Here is a 19,705-nt window from a genome sequence, read left to right as displayed (position 1 = left end):
TTCTCCCACCCATCTAACTATGCTTGGTATGCAGAGTACATTTTTGTAGTACAGTATATGAGAAACTTAGCAGTGTTACCTGTGGAATGGAGCAATGAGGTAGATGACATAATTTAAAACATTCTGGATGTTGTGAGATTATTTTTATAATACACATAGCTTTTTTAATTTTCAAAAATAGTTTATACATTGAAGCAATGTGAGAAAAGACACTTTTAATGTTTCTTTCAACAGGCTAAAAAATGTAGGGCTAATTTTTTTATTTAAAAGACATCATTTTAGAAGTAATTATTTTATTGCTGATTGTCTATAGTTGCAGAGAAAAATTCACAAAGTGTAAATTAAGTAGATTACTATTTAGAATGTGCTTCACCTGAGCTTGGGAAATATTTTGTGACTCTGTAGAGATGGGTTTGTTTATTTCGTAAATATAACTGAGGAAAAACAACTGTATGATAAAAAATAGTTACCTTTTAATTGAGAATAGTTACGTATTAGTTGAGTTACTTATTAATATTCCTTCTAATACAGAACTTCAATCTTGGCGAACGGTATGAGGACTTCGTTTGGTTCTCCTGCCCTCTAGTGGTCATTTATCAAAATGCAGAGAAACTTGTATTAGGTGAACCCCTTGAAATTATACAACCCAGGTGTGGGGATCAGGTTCCGAATTTTGGAGATTAGAGGAACCTGAGAAATTTTCTGACTTGATTTCCTCATCTTTGTAACATAAACACCATGTGTCGATTACATATTCCCTTGAGATTACTGATATAAAATTCAATTCTGGCATCTCTTGACTATTTGACCTAGTAAATTATCCAAAGCTAAAGTTATTTTCTGTAAATTTTTTTACATATATGGTATAATCTTAGATCTTATCGCTATTTCATAAAGGTTGTTTTGCAAGTAAATACTTTAAAATGTACTTACACTGTTTCCTACTATTAGGTAAGTCCATTATACACTGTATTTTTTATTCCTCATAACTACCCCGTACACTTTGTGAAGTACACGCTATATTATATATTATTCTGATTTCATGAGGAAATAAAGTGATACTGAGGGGGGCTGATAAGACTGAGGAAGTGGTACACCGGGCCTGAAAGACTGAATTTTGTGTCATGACTTTCTTTCTTCTAAAAATCCATATAGTTAATTAATTTTGAATTGATTTAAAATTATTTAACCAGAATAAGTTGGTCATGTTTTAACATATTAGTATGTTTAAAGCAACATTTGTGTATCACATTCGTTAATATGCTAATGTATGCCAGCCTCAAAGACCTAGGTTCTTCTATAAAGTTTAAGAACCAGGCCCCATGATTTTAGAGAGGGTGAGTTTTTAGAAAGTCTAAAAAGAGGTTTTCCATTTTAACTGAAGAATTTAGAAGCACAAACTAGAGCTTCGTGTCCTTTTTCATGGTAGATAGCAAAGAGATGCTTGTGGGCTAAGAAAGTGCACCCAGCAGAAGAGTTACATGGTATGGAATTAAGAGTATGATTTCAGATAAGAAGGATAATTAACTTCAAAAGGATTTTTCATTGCTATGGAACTCCAGACTAAAAATATTTAAGCCCTTTGCTTAAGATAGCTTCACTACAAAATCCCTTGGGCATGCCTCTGATAACCAGGTCTAGGTCAGGTCATTTCTGATTAAGCCATCTGGCATCAAGACAGGTCATCCTGGTCATTCTAGCCAGTAATGACTTTCCCTCCCCTGAATTTCTATCTCGTTTATGCTGCTCATACATATGACTTCACAGATCGGAACAATGGGACAATCCTTAAGAACAAAAGAAAGACAATCATCCTATAAGAAGAGTTAAGCCCATAAAATCCACATATAATGAATTAGGTTAGCAGCTTATAAAATAACCAGAGATGCATCTGGATGTGTGCGACTTCACAGGATCAAAGTGACTGAAGTTTTAGGGAAGTAGAACAGACTCAGCTATAAATAGGGAAGCGCAAATGTGGGGCCAGTTGTACTGTGTCCTGTGTGAAGAGTGTTTAAAATATTTATGTAACTGTTTTGATATTAATTTAATAATAATAGCTATGTCAAATATTTAAAACCCATTTGTTATAAGTATTAATGCAAGCAATTCTCACCCCAACCCCCAGGAGATAGCTATTCTTGTTAACCACACATTCATGATGAATAAACTTAGGCACAGATGAAGTTAAGTAACTTCCAGGATTTCAATCTAGTAACTGATGGAGCAGGAGTCATTTCTGGGCTCTAGGGTCAGCACACATAAATACCCAGTATACTGCCTAATTTAAGATGGTCTACCCCTGTGATGGTTCATATATGTGTCAACTTGCCTGGTCCACGGGGTGCACAGATATTTGATCAAATATTATTCTGGGTGTTTCTGGATGAGATTAACATTTTAATTGTAGAGTAAAGCAGATTGTCCTCCCTAATGTGGACAGGCCTTATCCAATCAGTTTGGAAGCCTGAATAAAACAAAAAGGTTGACTCTTCCCTGAAAAGGCCATCCTCCTGCCGGATGGCCTTTGACCTGGGACAATGGTCTTCATCTACCTTCAGACTTGGGACTCAGACTGGAATTTATACCATCTTGGTCCTCAGGCCTTTAGATTCAAACTGAATTACACCATCAGCTCTCCTGAGTGTCTGGCTTGTTGACTGTTGATTTTGGAACTCCTCAGCCTCCATAATCGTGCGAGCCAATTCCTTATAATAATGATTATATATGTATATGTATAAAACACACATATAGAAAACCCTCATGTGCTATAAGCTCCCCCAAATGAGGAAATGTATGTTATTTTTCCACTATACATTCAGCACCTGTTACAATTCTGCTGCAGTGCAGGCTTTCCAAATTAAGCATGGGTCATTGAAGAGAAGTGCCCACAGAGCAAGGATTTGCTCTTATTCTCTTCACAAAGCACTGTCTGGGAAACAAAGGGACCAAAACTTGGGGAAGAGGAAGCATTCTTTCATTTATTCACCAGTCACTTATTGTGTATGTAGTATGAAACATCTATCTTGTGCTGGGTGAAAAAATACGGAGATAAAATATACAATTACTGCCTCACGGACCTCACACTCTTTAGATGACAAGTAAAACCTAAGCGGATAAAATCCTAATTCACAGGGTGACTTCCACATTAATCTGAAATGGGTATGGACCTAATAACGCAGCTTCAAAATCTATAAATCCAAAGCTGATAGAACTGAAAAGGGAAAGAGCTCCACAACCATGGAGATTTCAATATGCTGCTCAGTAACGGACAGATTGAGCACACAGAAAAGCAGAATAGAGAAGCGCTGCACCCAAACAAAGCAGAAGGCCCATTATTTTCAGAAGCACCGTTACATTCACCAAAAGAGACCGTATGCCGGCCCATAAAACGAGTTTGGGTGTGTTTAAAAGGATTGAAATCGTACAACATTCGCATTCCTCCTGGCCGCAAAGCCTCTCCTCTCCAGGTGCTAGTGGAGAGAACTGGGAAGGTGACAGGCAGCGCCTGTTTGCAAGTATTCGGAGCTGCGCTAAACCAGCGAGAGATTGTTAGAGCATGAGAGATTGTGGGGGAGGAATAACGCACAGGACTCGACTCCTTGCCATGACCGTGCGGAACAGGAGGTCTTATCGTTCAGGATTCGTCCCCCGGTTTCTGGCGTGGGTAATTGGACGGATGGTGAGCCATTTCCCAATAAAAAAATAGAAGACAGGCCCCCTCCATTCTTCTCTTCCTGCAACAAAAATGATTGCTCTACGACCCTTCCTTTTCAAGTCCCGCCCTTTTACGTGCCCGCCCCGGAGAGTAGTCGAAAGACCAAATACTGCCGGAAAGAGCGACGCCACATTCCAAGGAGCGGAAGTAGATTTCCCGGAAAGCCGTAAAGCGCGCCCCTCTTCCGGTTAACGACAGCCGTACCGACCGTCGCCGCCGGCCGTCCTCCGGTAAGTTCCTGTGCGGGGCTGTTTGTAATTCAATTTTCTCTTCGATTCCCGGCACTTCCTTGTCGTCGCCCTCTTCACCTTGGATCATGTTCAAGAAATTTGATGAAAAAGAAAATGTGTCCAACTGCATCCAGTTGAAAACTTCCGTTATTAAGGGTATTAAGAACCAGTTGATAGAGCAATTTCCTGGTATCGATCCGTGGCTGAATCAAATCATGCCTAAGAAGGATCCGGTCAAAATAGTGCGATGCCACGAACACATAGAAATCCTCACGGTAAACGGGGAGTTACTATTTTTTAGACAAAGAGAAGGGCCTTTTTATCCAACGCTAAGGCTGCTTCACAAATACCCTTTCATCCTGCCCCGCCAGCAGGTTGATAAAGGAGCCATCAAGTTTGTGCTCAGTGGAGCCAATATCATGTGTCCGGGCCTGACATCTCCCGGAGCTAAGCTGTACCCCGCCGCGGTGGAAACGGTGGTCGCAATCATGGCAGAAGGAAAACAGCACGCCCTGTGTGTGGGAGTCATGAAGATGTCTGCAGAGGAAATCGAGAAAGTCAACAAAGGAATCGGGATCGAAAATATCCATTATTTAAATGACGGGCTGTGGCACATGAAGACGTATAAATGAGCCTCAGAAGAAATGCGCCTGGGCTAAACATGGACGTCGTGCAGTATCTGTTTGTGTGTGGCGGCATGAAGATGGCACCTCTGTGGATAGCAATTCAGCAGACGCTAAAAACCGGAAATAGACGAAGTAAAGCTTTGGAACGAATCCATATGTCTGTGCATGTGTCATTGTATGTGCGTGTGTCTGTGTGACTGTGTATGCCTGTGGATATGTGAGGATGTGTGTGTGTTTGTGTGTGTTTACAGGGGAGTGATTAGATTTGCTGTCTTGTCTGTTTAAGCAGATGTCAGTTCAAACAGGTAAATTATCTTAGAAAAATAGATTTCAAAGTCAAGAGCGTGCAGTTGCTAGATGGACGCAAGTTGGGAGAAGAAAATGACTAGAGAGAGACCCTAAACAACTCTATTCATATGACCGTTTAAGGGATGAGTACTAGAAACAGAAAATCCGGTTGAAAGTACACAGCGGTCATTATTGGTTGTCCATCCAACAGAGTAGCCCTCTCCCTCCTTGGTGGCATAGCTCTGTCCATCCCTTTTCCACACGAGTCTGGAAAATGCTGATTAGTCAAGGCCTGTCACGGTGTTCTATTTCCCTATGAGATGGATTCATTTGTAGGTGGGCGTGGGGCCCAAGGCCAAGGAGGATCTTCTGTTTAGGAACCCATGGGAAAATGAGGGTCCTTCCTCCCATGGTTTTGAGTCATTTATAGGTGGGACCACTAAAAGAAAGGTGCATGGGGAGAAACTCTCCCTACTTTGGATGGACATTGGCATATGAGTTTGCTCTTGCCAGACACACACACACACACACACACACACACACACACACACACACACACACACACACACACACTTGATTAGCATAAAGTCTGAACATGGTAAAGTTGAAAATAGAAAAGAGTGCCCTTGGTTATCTATGAACCAATGATTAATCAACTATGCAGTTTCCATGTATTGGGACCTCTTAAGGGGTGTAACTAAGTTCTGTGAAATAATAAAATTTTCTTATAGATTACTTCATTTGTACTTGAGTTTTCTGAAATTTAAAGCTAAAGAGCTCAGTTTTTATAGAGTGGCATCATAGACACCCAACTGAAAAATATCTTAAACAGGGATAAAATAGCTCAGCTGAAAGTTCATCAGTGACTTTCACATTAGCAGGTTCAGTGAAATTCATTTGAAAGCAAGATAAATTGCAGTAGATCGGGGTGAATGGGGAGTGAGAAGGTTAAGGTGTGGGAGTTTACACTTCATGTTATCATTTACAGAATTTTGGGAATTAAAAGGTGGGTGAAAGGAAGGTCAGAGTCAAGATAGTCTGTTTTGGAGTTTATATTATTTTGCTTGTTATTTTAATTGTTTTTGTTTTTTTCTTTCTTGTGGCATGTTTGTTAGTGGGGTATCTGAGTATATTTATATACTGAGGGAAAGATTCACTAAGAGAGGGATACTTGATGGGGATTTAATCAGTGGAATAGGAAAGCAGAAAGGAATGGCTCCAAAAGCAGGGGTAGAGGACGGCCTTCTGTCCTCAGAAATCTGCACAAATGAAACACATTTTCTGTTTCTAGTACTCATCCCTTAAACGGTCATATGAATAGAGTTGTTTAGGGTCTCTCTCCAGTCATTTTCTTCTCCCAACTTGGGTTCATCTAGCAACTGCACAAAAGATAATGGCACTGATTAATCTGCACCACAGGCTTGTCATGTAACAGCTCTTAAATACTCCTCTTCAAAACACTGTTTTTTCCTTAAAGGCTTAGGGCTTTTGCCCCTATTAATTCTTCACCCAAATCAGCACCATTAAGTCTGGTCAGTGGTGGATACCTGTGGAGGGTCTCTGAACGTCTCGTGATAATCTGGAGCACCCAGGCCTGACGAACACTGATGGAGACAATCAAGTAAGCAAACTTTCAGTTCTTCTTTTACCATATTCTAACTATCTCCACCAAAAATTGAACAAGGACCCTCTGGATCTACTCTAAGCCTTCTTTCAGGTCTCTTCTCTTCCTTCTCTTATTCCATCCTGGTTCACTTGGTCCTATTGGATGGTGTTGTAATCCTACTGAACAACTCAGAATGGACAGCCTGTATATAAACTGGGAAGTGGATGGAGATCAAGAGTTCTATGAACCTCCTGGAATTTCACACAAAATCTGGTGTGTATGTGCGTAGATAACTGTATTTGGTAAAGCATTCTCTACATTGATCATGTGTTTAAGGTGACCTGTGAGCCAAAAGGGTATTATGAACAATTAAAGTAGAAGAGGATCCCCATCTACTTCTTGGCTAATGCCAGTGCATAGTTCAATGATAGGATGCTGGATAATGAAATACAAATTACAGTCATATCTTATCTCAAGAATCTACCCACTCCAGTGCCATGTAACCCAGAATAGTTCAATAAACATTATTGGGTACTTACTGTAGGGCGGACACTGGGCTAGGAGTAAGGGACAGAAAGAGAAATATACTATTACCTTAACTTTTAGGAGCTTGGTCTTGTTAGGAAGGCAAACTTAGATAATTTCACTTTCTTATATTCGTGTCTGTATATAACCTACATATGGTAAATAACTACCTATTACAACATAGCATGAATGAATGAGGGAAAGCTGTCTCTCCCTAGAGAATCAAAGAGGGTTTCTGAATGACAGGTTGTTTGAGTGGGGACATAAAAGATGATTAAGAATATTGGGAATTCCCTGGTGGTCCAGTGGTTGGGACTCTGTGCTTTCACTGCTGAGGGCCAGGGTTCAGTCCCTGGTCAGGGAACTAAGATCCCACAAGCCAAGTGGTGTGGCCAAAAAAACCTTCATAATGAATATGGTGAAAAATTACAGTAAAAGATACAGGGCGAGCAATGCAGTAGATTCACAGAAATACAAGCAGTTTGGCTTTTGTAGGCCGTGATTTTCCTGAAAAAGGTGAGAGGAGATGAAGCTGGAGGCCTATGGTAGAGGACCCATTTTTAATATGCTAAAGAATTTATATACTTAAGGGACTTCCCTGGTGGTCCAGAGGTAAAGAATCCACCTTCCAATGCAGGGGATGCAGGTTCGATCCCTCGTGAGGGAACTAAGATCCTACACGTCGTAGGGCAACTAAGCCCGCATGCCACAACTGCTGAGCTAACGTACCTCCATGAGAGAGCCCACATGCTGCAAACTACAGAGCCCAAGTGCTCTGGAGCCCACACGCCACAGCTAGAGAGAGGGAAACAAAAAAAAAAACCTGCATGCCTCAACTAGAGAGAAGCCTGCGTGCTGCAACAAAAGATCCTGCATGCTGCAACTAAGACCCAGCACAGCCAAATAAATAAATATTAAAAAATTTATATACTTGACAATTTAAATCGGTCTTTAAAAGGCTGCTAAAAAAGAATGAGACATGAACAATATATTTTGGATAGATGATAATGCTGAGGATGGGTTCTAGTGGGGATAAGACTAGAGAAAGTAATTAATATTGCAGCATTATAGGTATTTCAGGCAAAAGATAATGGCATTGATTGAAAGGATTTGAACTATTCTAAAAATGTTGTGGAGGAAATTTTCCTAAGACATTAAGGGAACCACCAGCTCACTTAAGAAGAAATGGATAACTACAATAGTACTATATCTATTAAAGTACATAATTAAATTTGTAGTTAAAATTCTACAAACAAGGAAAACTCCAGACCCAGAAAGTTTCACTAGTGAAATCTACCAAACATTTCAGGAAGAAATAATTTAAAAATTATAGAATTTCTTCTACAGTAAAGAGGTTTAGGGGATACTTTCCAACTCATTTTATGAGGCCAGCAGTACTGAAAAATCCAAACCAAAGACATGGCAAAACCCCCCACAAAACTATAGACCAATATCCATCTTTATATAAACACAAATACTGTTTAAAAAATGAGCAAACGGAGCCCAGCAATATGTAAAAATGGCAAAACGGATTTATTCTGGAAATGGAAGCTTGGTTTAATATTTAGAAATCAATGTAATATGCCATATTAATAGATTAAAGAAGGAAAAGCATAAGTTACTCCCACTAGATGCAGAAAAAAACATTTGACATAGTTCACTATTAATTCATTCACTGAAAGAAATCTTCCTCAACCTAATAAAGTAGGTTTATAAAATACCTACAGCTCACGTATATTTATTGGTGAAAGACTGAATGTTCTCTTCCTAAAATCAGGAACAGGACAGAAATGTCACCTATAACTCCTTCTGTCAGTCATTTTAGGTAGTGATTCAGTAAAGGAAGACCAAAGAAATAAAAGGCATACAGCCTGCAAATAAAAACCAAAATTGTTTCTACTCACAGACAACTTAGTTGTCTAAGTAGAAAATCCAAAGGAATGTACAAAATAAGCCATTAGAACAGATACATGAGGTTAGCAAATCAATATTTAAAAATCAGTTGCATGTCTACATGCCAGCAATGAACAATTGTTGAAATTTAAAAATAGACCATTTTCAGTAGCACAAAAAAACTTGAAATCCTTAATCAAACAGTATGTCCATGATCTGTATGCCAAAACCGCAAAACACTTATGAATGAAACACTGATTAAAGGGCATTTTCATAAACACAGAGGTTTGATCTGTTCAGGAATAGGAAAGTGATAATGTCAATTCTCCCCAAATTAATATAGAGATTTAATACAATTTGAGTCAAAATCACACAGGCTTTTCATAAGAATTGGCAAACTATTTCTAAATTTTTGTTGTTGTTGTTAAATTTATTTATTTATTTATTTCTGGCTGCGTTGGGCCTTCTTTGCTTCACGTGGGCTTTCTCTAGTTGCGGTGAGCAGGGGCTACTCTTTGCGGTGCGCGGGCTTCTCATTGCAGTGGCTTCTCTTGTTGCAGAGCATGGGCTCTAGGCATGCAGGCTTCAGTAGTTGTGGCATGTGGCCTCAGTAGTTGTGACTTGCGGGCTCCAGAGCTCAGGCTCATTGGTTGTGGCGCACAGGCTTAGGTGCTCCGTGGCATGTGGGATCTTCCCGGACCAGGGCTTGAACCCGTGTCCCCTGCATTGGCAGGCGGATTCTTAACCACTGCACCACCAGGGAAGTCCCTAATTTCTAAAATTTTAATGGCACTTCAAGGGGACAGAATAGTCCAAACCATTGTGAAAAGGGAGAACAAAGTTGGACGGCTCACACTTCCAGATGCCAAAACTTCCTATAAAGCTGCCGTAGACAGTGTGGTCTTAGCAAAAGGACAGGCTCATGAATCAAGGGAGCTGAGCAGAGTGCCCAGATGGACCCGCTAAATATTGTCAATTGATTTTCTACAAAGTTGCAAAGGTAATTCCATGGAGCAAGAATAGTCTTCTCAGCAAATGGTGCTGGGGGCATCCATATGCAAAAATATTGAACTTTGGCCCTTACTTTACAATGTAAATAAAAATTAACTCAAAATGCATTGTAGACCTAAATGTTAAAACGTATCAAATTTCTAGAAGTAAACATAGGAGAAAAACTGTGAGTTTAGCAAAGATTTCTTAGATTTAACACCAAAAACACTACCCTTGTAAAACAATTTAATTAATTAATTAATTTATGGCTATGTTGGGTCTTTGTTGCTGCACGCGGGCTTTCTCTAGTTGCGTCGAGTGGGGGCTACTCTTTGTTTGAGGTGCATGGGCTTCTCATTGCAGTGGCTTCTCTTGTTGCGGATCACGGGCTCTAGGCCTGCAGGCTTCAGTAGTTGTGGCTCGTGTGCTCTAGAGCGCAGGCTCAATAGTTGTGGTGCATGGGCTTAGTTGCTCTGTGGCACGTGGGATCTTCCCAGACCAGGGCTCGAACCCACGTCCCCTGCACTGGCAGGCAGATTCTTATCCACTACACCACCAGGGAAGACCCCAAAACACTACCTTTAAATGAAGAAATAGAATTAACTGAAATTAAGAACTTCTAAGTTTTTAAAGACACTGTTAAGATACGGAAAAGACAAACTGTATACTAAAAGAAACTATTATCAAAACATATATTTAATAAGTCATTAGCATCCAAAATGTATATTTTCAAAATTCAGTGATGAAAAAGCAAGAAAAAAACAGGCAAAATGTTTGACAGACACTTCACTAAATAAGATATATAGGAATAGCAAGTAAGCACATGAAAAGATGCTCAACATCTTTAATAATTAGAGAAATTAAAATTAAACCACAGTGAGATACACTACATACAAACAACAACAACAGGAAAGGCTGGCCGTGTACGTGTTGGCAGAAATGCTGAGCAAATGGAACTCTCATCCATTGCTGCTGGGAATGCAAGTGGTGTAGCCAGCTGTGGAAAGGAAATGTTTATAGAGGCTGTATTTGTAATCCCCCCAAACTTGAAACACAGTAAAGGGACATTCCTAGCAAAGGGACATTCCTACCATTGCCATGTACTTATCCGCTCTCAATCTTTATTTTAATAGGAATCTCTCAACAGCAAACATATTACAAATAATGACCAATAAGGATGTTGGATATTACAAACTGAGGTTTTCATATTATGAGGATTAATGATAGTGAACATATTGGCACATTTTTCACCTCTCTGCACTTTCTCAATCTTTTAAAAATCAAGGTCTATGTTAATCCTGGGACCTCAGTCCTTCAGTTCATCCTCACATGATAAACTCCAGGAAAACTTCAAAACACTTAAAAAGAACATGATTGCAATTCTTTTTTTTTTTTTTTTTTTTTTTTGCAGTAGGCGGGCCTCTCACTGCTGTGGCCTCTCCCTTTGCAGAGCACAGGCTCCACGACCATAGCTCACGGGCCCAGTTGCTCCGTGGCATGTGGGATTCTCCTGGACTGGGGCAAGAACCCGTGTCCCCTGCATCGGCAGGTGGACTCCCAACCACTGCACCACCAGCGAAGCGCCATGATTGCAATTCTTGTGTGCTCTTCCAGCAGAGCTAAATTCAGGGTATAAATATTTTCTTTAAAAATTCAGTTGGCTCAACATATTTTCAAAGGAGGAAATTCTGAGGCTTTGAAAAGCACATCTGTGTTACAGAGAAAACATTTATTAAGCAGGAAAAGTCTTTCTGACTCTGCAAAACAACATTTTCAGTTGCATGTTTTGGGGTTATCTCTGTCCGAAGCCTTTTTTTCTTCAGTCCGAATGATGTAGAAAGGTGCACAAGCAAGTCATGGTTATGTCAGAAGCTTAGACCAAATATGATATCAAATGGTTTTCTTTGGGCAAAATAATGCTTTTAAAAGTAAGCCCTGCATTTACAGTCTGTTGAGGATTTGAGCTGACTATGACCATGCCTTTCAAAATCATGAAGTGAGCAGCCACTCCAAGGGCTCCTTATATACATACCGACTAGTGGTCATTATGTCTCTATTCTTTTGAGGTCAAATGACAGTTGATTTTAAAAAATTTGTATTTACCTCTATATCTCAGTAAAAGTCTATAAAAATGTAAAAAAAGAATGAAAACATGGGTGCATGTAGAGGGCATTAGCCTAAGAAGGACACGTTCTTAAAACCATTGCAGATTCTCAGACCAGAGAGAGCTGTGATTTGTCGTCATGTTTATCGGTTATGCTGTTTTTTTCCTTTCTTATTAACCTTCCAAGTTGTACTAGATGACATTCGAGAAGCTGCACTAAGGTTTTGAGTATCACTCTCTTAATTACAGGTAAAGCACCACTTTGGTGAATGTGGTTTATAAGTGAGCCCTTAACCAAGCAATGCCCTCATTCTGGTGATGCACCAAAGAGGCTTAGGTTTATTGCTTTTGTTAAAATTCAGTTTAATGTACTCTTACTCTCAATTAAAGGATGCTGTTTCGCACTACCTATTTGTAGATGAACGCAGGAGAAATTCCCTTGAGCTGTGTATACTTCCCCACAGGATTAGGTGGTTACTAACTCTCCATAGCTGCTAATACCCTTTACCCCATCCTTCTTTTCCTGGTGCCCCTTTCCCCAAACCTACACAGCCCTTCCTCTTCAGCCTCCCCCTCTCCCCATATACCCTTTAAAATATTCATAATTTATGAGAACAGTCATCTGAGATAGGATTATAACCTCCATTTTTGGAGCTGACAACTTGAGGCACACGGAGAGGCAAGGCTAATTACCCAAAGTCACAGAGCCCCTGAATGGTGGAGATAGGCTTGGGTCTCAGACATCTGACTCCAGCATCCGGGTGCTCATCTACAGAAGACACCAGAGTATCTCCCCGCCTGATTCAACGTGCTGTTTCACTTGTTACCTCACCCTCAGGGACATGCAAGAATTTCTGTTAGTTTCCTCTTACTGAGAAAAAAGTCACAGTCTTAGTTTTCATCTCTAAAAGCTAACCATCCCACTTCACTCTAGCCAACCTGTTTTATTCAATCTCTCACAGACTTTTTGTGGACATTTTGGAGTCTAGCTTAGGTTCAAATTATTCTTTTAACTTGAGTTTTCTATTCCCTGTTGGCCTAACTATTATATACATTATCACTTTTCTTCAGAACTTAATGAAGGCTTGCATTTCCTCTATTAGATTCTCCTTTATTATTCCCCTCACCAAAAGTCGAATCTTCTGAGATCTTAAGAGAATGTAATGTCTGTATATCTTATTTTGTCATTTTATCACGTTGGCCTCAAGGAATCATATAAAAGTTTCATGGATTGTCATCTACTAGCAAAACCGCAGTGCTGGTTATGTTAGAACTGCAAAGCAGTGTGAAACAGGGTTTTTGCACTCAGTGAATTTATATATACATGAAGTCAAGATATAAAGGTGAATTTTTTTTTTTTTTTTAAGGTGAATTTTTAAAAATACTTTTTAAAAACCAAAACTAGGAATAAGACAAGATGATACCAAAGTAGCTGGCACTACACAGATGTTCTTTGTGAGGACAATATCAATATATGTGTAAAGAGGAGGGAGAGGTAACTAGTGTCCTGACCAGTCCAGAAAGATTTATGGAGGAGACAGATGAAACCGTAAACATGTCACAGAAGAAAAGTGTAGTGGAAGTGGAATGTAAGAATGGAAAAGGTGGATTGAAGCCACATAGAGAGTGCTTTGAGTTCTCAGTCAGCGCATTCACTTGAAGGTAACAGGTCACCTGGGCTTTTGAGCCCAGCAATGGAATGTTGATTTTGAAAGTGTCTTGCAAGAGAGACTATAGACGTGGGAAAGTCTGCGTGCTGTAAATATGGAGGGTTGAGACCCTGAGTGCAGGAAGTGAGAGAGAGAAAGGTGGGAAAGTCATGTCTGTGGGTTACATACCCATTGTTGTTTTTGTGTGTGTGGTGTGAGACTGTGTGTGCACACGATTTAGCAGGAGCAAGCTGTTTGAGAATTGAACAGGCCAACTCTACATGGACGTTTCCCTACAGAATCCTCAAATAATTAGCAGTTCAATGGAGACAGTGAAGTCTGTTGTCTGATACCTGTAGCCTGGCAAGAGTGGCTCCGCGATTGACAGTCCCCACTCTCACCTGCTGGGCTGGAGTTACTTGGTGTTGCCTTAGTGTCTGAACTGTGTCTTTTTACCCCATCTTGTACTAAACATCAGAAAGAACACCATCCATGTGATTAGGGAACATCTGTTTGTTCTTTTTTCCCTTTCAACAGCAATGAGAACTACAAAAGCCTCGATCTTTTTAGCGCTAGGAACACGGATGATTTAAAATATGGATGATGGAATTTAGGTACAATAAAATTAGTGCAGAAATCTAGCTATAAATAAACACCAAAGAAGAATAAAATACAATGTGCAGGATTTTTCACATCAAACTCTAGTTCAGGGATAGATTATGCATATGTTCATGTATTTAAATACCTGAAAATTAAGAAATATGTGACATATAATATGCACAAACTCTAAAGTATGAAATTTATAGTAGAATAGCTTTGTAGTATATTTTATTCCCTTAGAATATTTTAAGATTTTAATGTAATAATGAATTAAACTATTAACAATGAAAACAATTTTATGAAGCACATTTGTCAATTTTAATACACAATCCAATAATCAGTAATAATGGAGAAACCCTCAATACTTCTGATAGCTTTAAAAAAATCATAGCCTTTCCTTTTAGACTTACAGCCAGAACTCTGAATAAGAATTAGTTATTTTTAACATTAGAAAATACAGTTTTAATTAAGGACTGGGAGTTTACGCAGGAAAGGACCCCTTCCCTGCTCACCCACCCCTTCACCACGCTACACACATTAAGTCTTTTCATTGAAAACAAATATTTCGAGCAAGGTAATCATACTAGTGCATAAAAGACAAACTGCCTCTTTTTTGGGGGGAAGGGGTAGAATTGGGAGTGAAAATACAATAAAGAGATGTAGGTAATTAGTTGGAAGAAATAATAGCCTTATGCTGTTAATGAAATTTCCAAACTTCATCTGAAACCGTTGACTTAATTTATGTATTAATTTATTCTTACATTAATTCATCTGACAACTACTAATTAACACCTACCATGAAATGGAAATTAAAATACTTAGGCAAGCCTTTTTGGCCGCAATTGCCCTAGTAGAAGCAAAGCATTGCCGGCCATCTTAAAGATTGGGGGCATCTCCAGGAAGGCACAGTGTGGGAGTGGGGTTGGTTCTCACAGGGCTGTGCCTGCAGACCCGTTACGACTCAAGGTGAGGTGGTGGGGGTGTCTCATCTCTGCCTCGTTCTTTCTGCTTTGCTCTCTTCCTTCCTTGCAAACCAGTCGCTCTGATTTTGGAGTACATGAGTCAGAATTGCCCGGACTGTTCTCCTGAGTTGGCCCCCTGTGGACGCTGGTTAGTGTCTGAAATCCAAATCCAAGTTCCAGGAAGAATGTGTACCCTTGGCGTTGCTTTGCTCCTATCACCCCTCGGTTCATCAGTTACTGCAGCAGCCTCCTGCCCTCCCTACTCTGGTCTTTTATTTTTCCCAGACAGTCTTCCCTGCTGCCATCAGATGGATCCTTCTGACATTCAAATCTGATCGTGCCTCACACCTAGCTTTTAAGTCTTAACAGGCTGCATATTACTCTCTGGTTAAAACAGGGATGTCTTAAATGGAGTGCAAGGCCCTTCCTGATTCAGCCTCTGCGAATTCTTAGGTCTCCCCTCTCACCAGCTTCACTAATTCTAGCCCTCTCTGCTACAGAAACCCTGAATTTGTAGTTTTTCTAAGGCACCATGCTGTCCCCTGCCTTTGGGTTTTAACTTCTCTGTTCTGTCTGAAGAACTTCTCTATTCTGCCTACGCTCTCCCTTCATGTGGCTAACTCTTCCTCCTCCTTCTGTGTTAATTGCGTGTTGCATCCGGTACACTTCCCTGATCCCAAGTCTGAGCCACGGCCCCACATGCCCCCTCGCACCAGGTACCACTGCTGCTGCAGCCCGGGGCATCTGTACAGTTGTCTGCTCATGTGTCTGTACAATTTGTGAAAACTTGTTTCCACCTATTATATACTGTATTAGCAATAAATACTGATTAAATAGGGAAATAATCAAATCAGTGGAATCCATAATCAAATAATAGGATTTCCAGATGGGAAGGAGACAAGGATTTTAAAATCCCACCCCCTCACTAAGTGAACCAACTGCCACAGAATGCTGTTGTTTAAGGAAAATATACTGATGATTTAACTCAGAAGAAAACTGGTTGGTAAGTAATAGGAAACAGGAGGGGTTAACTTGAATGTGCTGGATGTTTGAAAAATACAATGTCTAATCCTGGTTCTTCCTGAACTTGTGTGAAATTAGTCAAATTCCTTACTAACATTAAAGGGTTGGTATAAAATTTAAGTAAAACAATACAAGTATTTAGAAGCTGTAGAAGTATCTCCCCAAAGAGTACAAAGTCTAAAATACCTTTATAAATATATATCTATATAAATCAATAAAATATGAGTAACTTGGGGGTTGACATTCAAGTAATACCTAAGGTATTAGCTCTTTTCTTGGAGTTCCTATGTTCAAATAGCCACATGCTTGTTCCAGGTGGTCACCCTCAATACGTGCTTCCCTGTTCTTCTGCATTTGGAATCAAATGAGAGAAAGACAAACCAAAAGGTAGATGGAGATTAAAATATTCACAGCCACAGAAGCAAATTCTGTGGGCAATTGCTGCTATTTGGCCCTGCCAGATTTATGCCCAGGACTTTATTTACCTAAAGGACAAATAGCTCAGTTGTGTGACAACGTTCTTACTAATACTATGACAAACCCACAACACTTAGTGTCAAGAACTGTGGGAATTAAGGCTTTGAAACCTCCTAGTCTTCATGATCAAGGCCAAGTCATTCATCCTTATTTGAAACTTGATTTCAATATCTGTAAATGGAAATAAATATACAAGCCCCCCACCCCCTTATATTTGCTTTGAAGACCACATTGATAATGTGGGAATTTAGTCCATGTATTTTTTTTTTTTTTTTTTTTTTTGTGGTACGCGGGCCTCTCACTGTTGTGGCCTCTCCCGTCGTGAAGCATAGGCTCCGGACGCGCGGGCTCAGTGGCCATGGCTCACGGGCCCAGCCGCTCCGTGGCATGTGGGATCTTCCCGGACCAGGGCACGAACCCACATCCCCTGCATTGGCAGGAGGACTCTCAACCACTGCGCCACCAGGGAAGCCCTAGTCCATGTATTTTTAAATGGTGTAGACATTTTATTAATTAAGCATTAAAACAGCAATAATGCATTGTAATATCCCTGACATGAGATTGGGTAACTCAAGAGACTACGTCCTGGCTGTAGGGCAGTTCGTGCACCAGCCCTCTATATACTTTGGTGATAAGTGTATCGTTCCAGAATTTGTACCTTGAATACATTTCTGTGCATTTCCTTCTTTTTCTTCAATATTTTAGTCATCCGTGCATTTGACTATCTTTCTTCTACTCATCATTTTATCGTATCGTATAATGAGAATTCATTTGGGTTCACTTCAGGTTTTTTCAAAATATGACCTAAATATAATCCAAGTAGATTCCATGTGTCCAAGCCTAAGTTACCTGGAAAACAGTAGTGCAGCTGAGAGAAGTACAGTGTTCTGTGGGCTGGTGTGGGCGGGAGAGGGTTTGTGTGCTCTTTTGTAGATTTGCTGGGTTGAGCGGATAGTGGGACAGCCACATTATATATAACAGTCACCTGCAGATTAGTGTGTGAATTTGAAGATAGATGTTAAAAATTAAGATGTAGTTTTGAGTGTCCTCAATGAACACTTATTATTTCTCTCTTTTTAAAGGAATAGCTTCCCAAAGCCTACCTTCTGTGACAATCTATTGTTTGGGCTTCCTTACTCTCTCCTTCCCCCTTTCTTAATACAATAACCTAGATTTTTGTCTCAGTATTTCCGCAACCTTCAAAATTGGTTTGTTCCAGGAGCAACTAGATGGCCCTGCAACCCTGGGCTCAGGCCTAAGCTCGGCAGTGCAATCCTTGCCCTGACCCCAGCCCTGGTCAAGTTGACTGTTTTAGGGGTCTGGGCAATTGCTCCTATTTGGCTCCGCCAGAATGATGCCAAGACTTTAAAGACTGGGGAAGAAACTGGGCAGCAGGCTTGGGACAACAGCGAGCAGATTGCAACCAAAAGGCAAGTCAGCCTGAATTTGAAGCCCAGTCATGCATGGGGGCGGATCCAAGAGGATGAGAAGAGCAGGAGGGGGGCTGTGATGAAACTGCTTTCGAAGCCTGAAATTCTTCTGACCTTTCAGTTATGTGTGTCCATAACTTTCCTTTATAGTTTTAGCCAAATCGATCTGTGGCTTGTGGGTTATTATTTTTGTTATGTTGTCACCTTTGCTAATATAATCAATGCATGAGGTTGAATTTACAGATTGCACGAGATATTCAAACCATACATTAGCATCACGTATCTCTAACTATATGCAAGGAACGCCCTGGCAATTTAATCCGAGAACTGCCCACTATAGGCACCTCTAAAATCATGTAGTTCAACCCCTCATTTCATAAAGGAGAAAACCGAGGCCAGCAAAAATAACTGAAATTGTCCAACTTAATAGACTTGGATAACGACATAGTTAAGATGAAAAAATCAGTTCTCTTTGGCATGGAAATCACTTCTCCCAGCACAGAGCATTTTCATTATGTTTTCCACATACTGTGAAATTAGCCAAGCAAGTAGCCAAGCTAAGCCAGTTGAGAGCACTTTGTGAAGTGAGGGAATACAGGAGCATCCTCTTGGGAACCCAGAGCCAAAGTTGAGGAAGAAACCATGAAGGAGATTAGCATACATGTTAGCCCTGGAAAGACATCTACCCACCTCACAGAACACAGCTGCAAAGACAAAATGAAAAGAGAGGAAAAGAAGGATGCAAATTAGCTGCCACCGCTCCCCCCCACTGATTTATTAATGTAACAAGTCCTGTGCTAATGCCTGGAGATGGAATGGTGAGCCGAGCCAGGCTCTGCCCTTACACATCCCGGTCTGGGTAGGAAGGGGAGTCTAGCAAAGAGACAATTATAACACAGACAGAAGGTAAGGTCTGTGGGTCAAGAAAGGAGCCCTCAGGGAACCCGCACCTGTCTTCAGACTGCAGGGTAGGGAAGGTTTAGGCAAGTGGAAGTCAGGGAAGAGCATTCGAGGCAAAGAGAAGAGCGTAATGAAGGTTTGTGGTTGGGAACAAAAGCCTAGGAAATGCAGAAAGTCGTGTTCACGTGGCTGGGTCGTGGATTAACAGAATGCTGAGTGATGCTAGAGGGGAACCAGTTCTCTGACAGAGAGACAAAAAAGCACACAGGAGTCCTTCAAAGGGTTAAACGTCTCCTGGGAGATAGTATGAATGAACCCTTCATTACAGGAATGCACCCAGTTTTCAGCTGTAATTTGGATTGCGACTTTGCAATTTGGAAAATCCTTTCCAAAGCAACTGAACTTTAAAGATTTTAAAGGCCATAGGCCAGAGAGCAAAAATATATTTTTGTGTTTGCTGATAGGTGCAAGACAGGTGGCTTTCCTTTCACATACTATAAGGCATTTTTAGGTTTAGAAAACTGGAATGCATGCTGAACAAAATTCCTGTGAACAATCATTTATCTGTGTCTTTGAAGAAACAAAAGATTGCTTTCTTAAAAATTGTATTACAGCAGAAGAAAAAAATTGTCTTCTCTACAAAGAGGTATCTAGATTATTGGGGTATTTAAACATTCCATTCCT

At 40.3% G+C, this 19,705-nt stretch overlaps 1 protein-coding gene and 1 long non-coding RNA gene across 4 annotated transcripts in view; both read left to right on the top strand.

Moving 5' to 3' along the window:
- Positions 1-3,486: 3,486 nt before the first annotated feature.
- The window catches only part of LOC136793858 (uncharacterized), a 186,350-nt gene continuing 170,131 nt past the window's right edge, over positions 3,487-19,705 (top strand). The window contains exons 1-2 of the long non-coding RNA XR_010839877.1: positions 3,487-3,948; positions 6,340-6,483. This is a non-coding gene — a long non-coding RNA (uncharacterized lncRNA). The remainder of the gene's footprint in view (positions 3,949-6,339; positions 6,484-19,705) is intronic.
- Positions 3,920-4,724, top strand: LOC131752028 (malignant T-cell-amplified sequence 1-like). Of its 3 annotated transcripts, none has more exons than XM_067030181.1 (2): positions 3,920-4,223; positions 4,323-4,724. In XM_067030181.1, the coding sequence occupies exons 1-2, from the start codon at positions 4,035-4,037 to the stop codon at positions 4,578-4,580; spliced, it is 447 nt and encodes a 148-aa protein (XP_066886282.1). In that variant the 5' UTR covers positions 3,920-4,034; the 3' UTR covers positions 4,581-4,724. The 3 variants fall into 3 exon arrangements, with proteins under 3 accessions (XP_066886282.1, XP_066886281.1, XP_058912032.1); XM_067030180.1 differs by having other exon boundaries at positions 3,929-4,223; positions 4,320-4,724; XM_059056049.2 differs by having other exon boundaries at positions 3,929-4,724.

The sequence above is a fragment of the Kogia breviceps genome, chromosome 3 (assembly GCF_026419965.1).
Source record: "Kogia breviceps isolate mKogBre1 chromosome 3, mKogBre1 haplotype 1, whole genome shotgun sequence".
Classification (NCBI taxonomy): domain Eukaryota; kingdom Metazoa; phylum Chordata; class Mammalia; order Artiodactyla; family Physeteridae; genus Kogia; species Kogia breviceps.
The sequence above is the reverse complement of the archived record's forward strand: the minus strand, read 5'-3'. Positions and strand labels throughout refer to the sequence as shown.

Coding starts and splice junctions, on each gene's coding strand:
- LOC131752028 (XM_059056049.2), top strand. CDS start 4,035: ATGTTCAAGAAATTTGATGAAAAAGAAAATGTGTCCAACTGCATCCAG.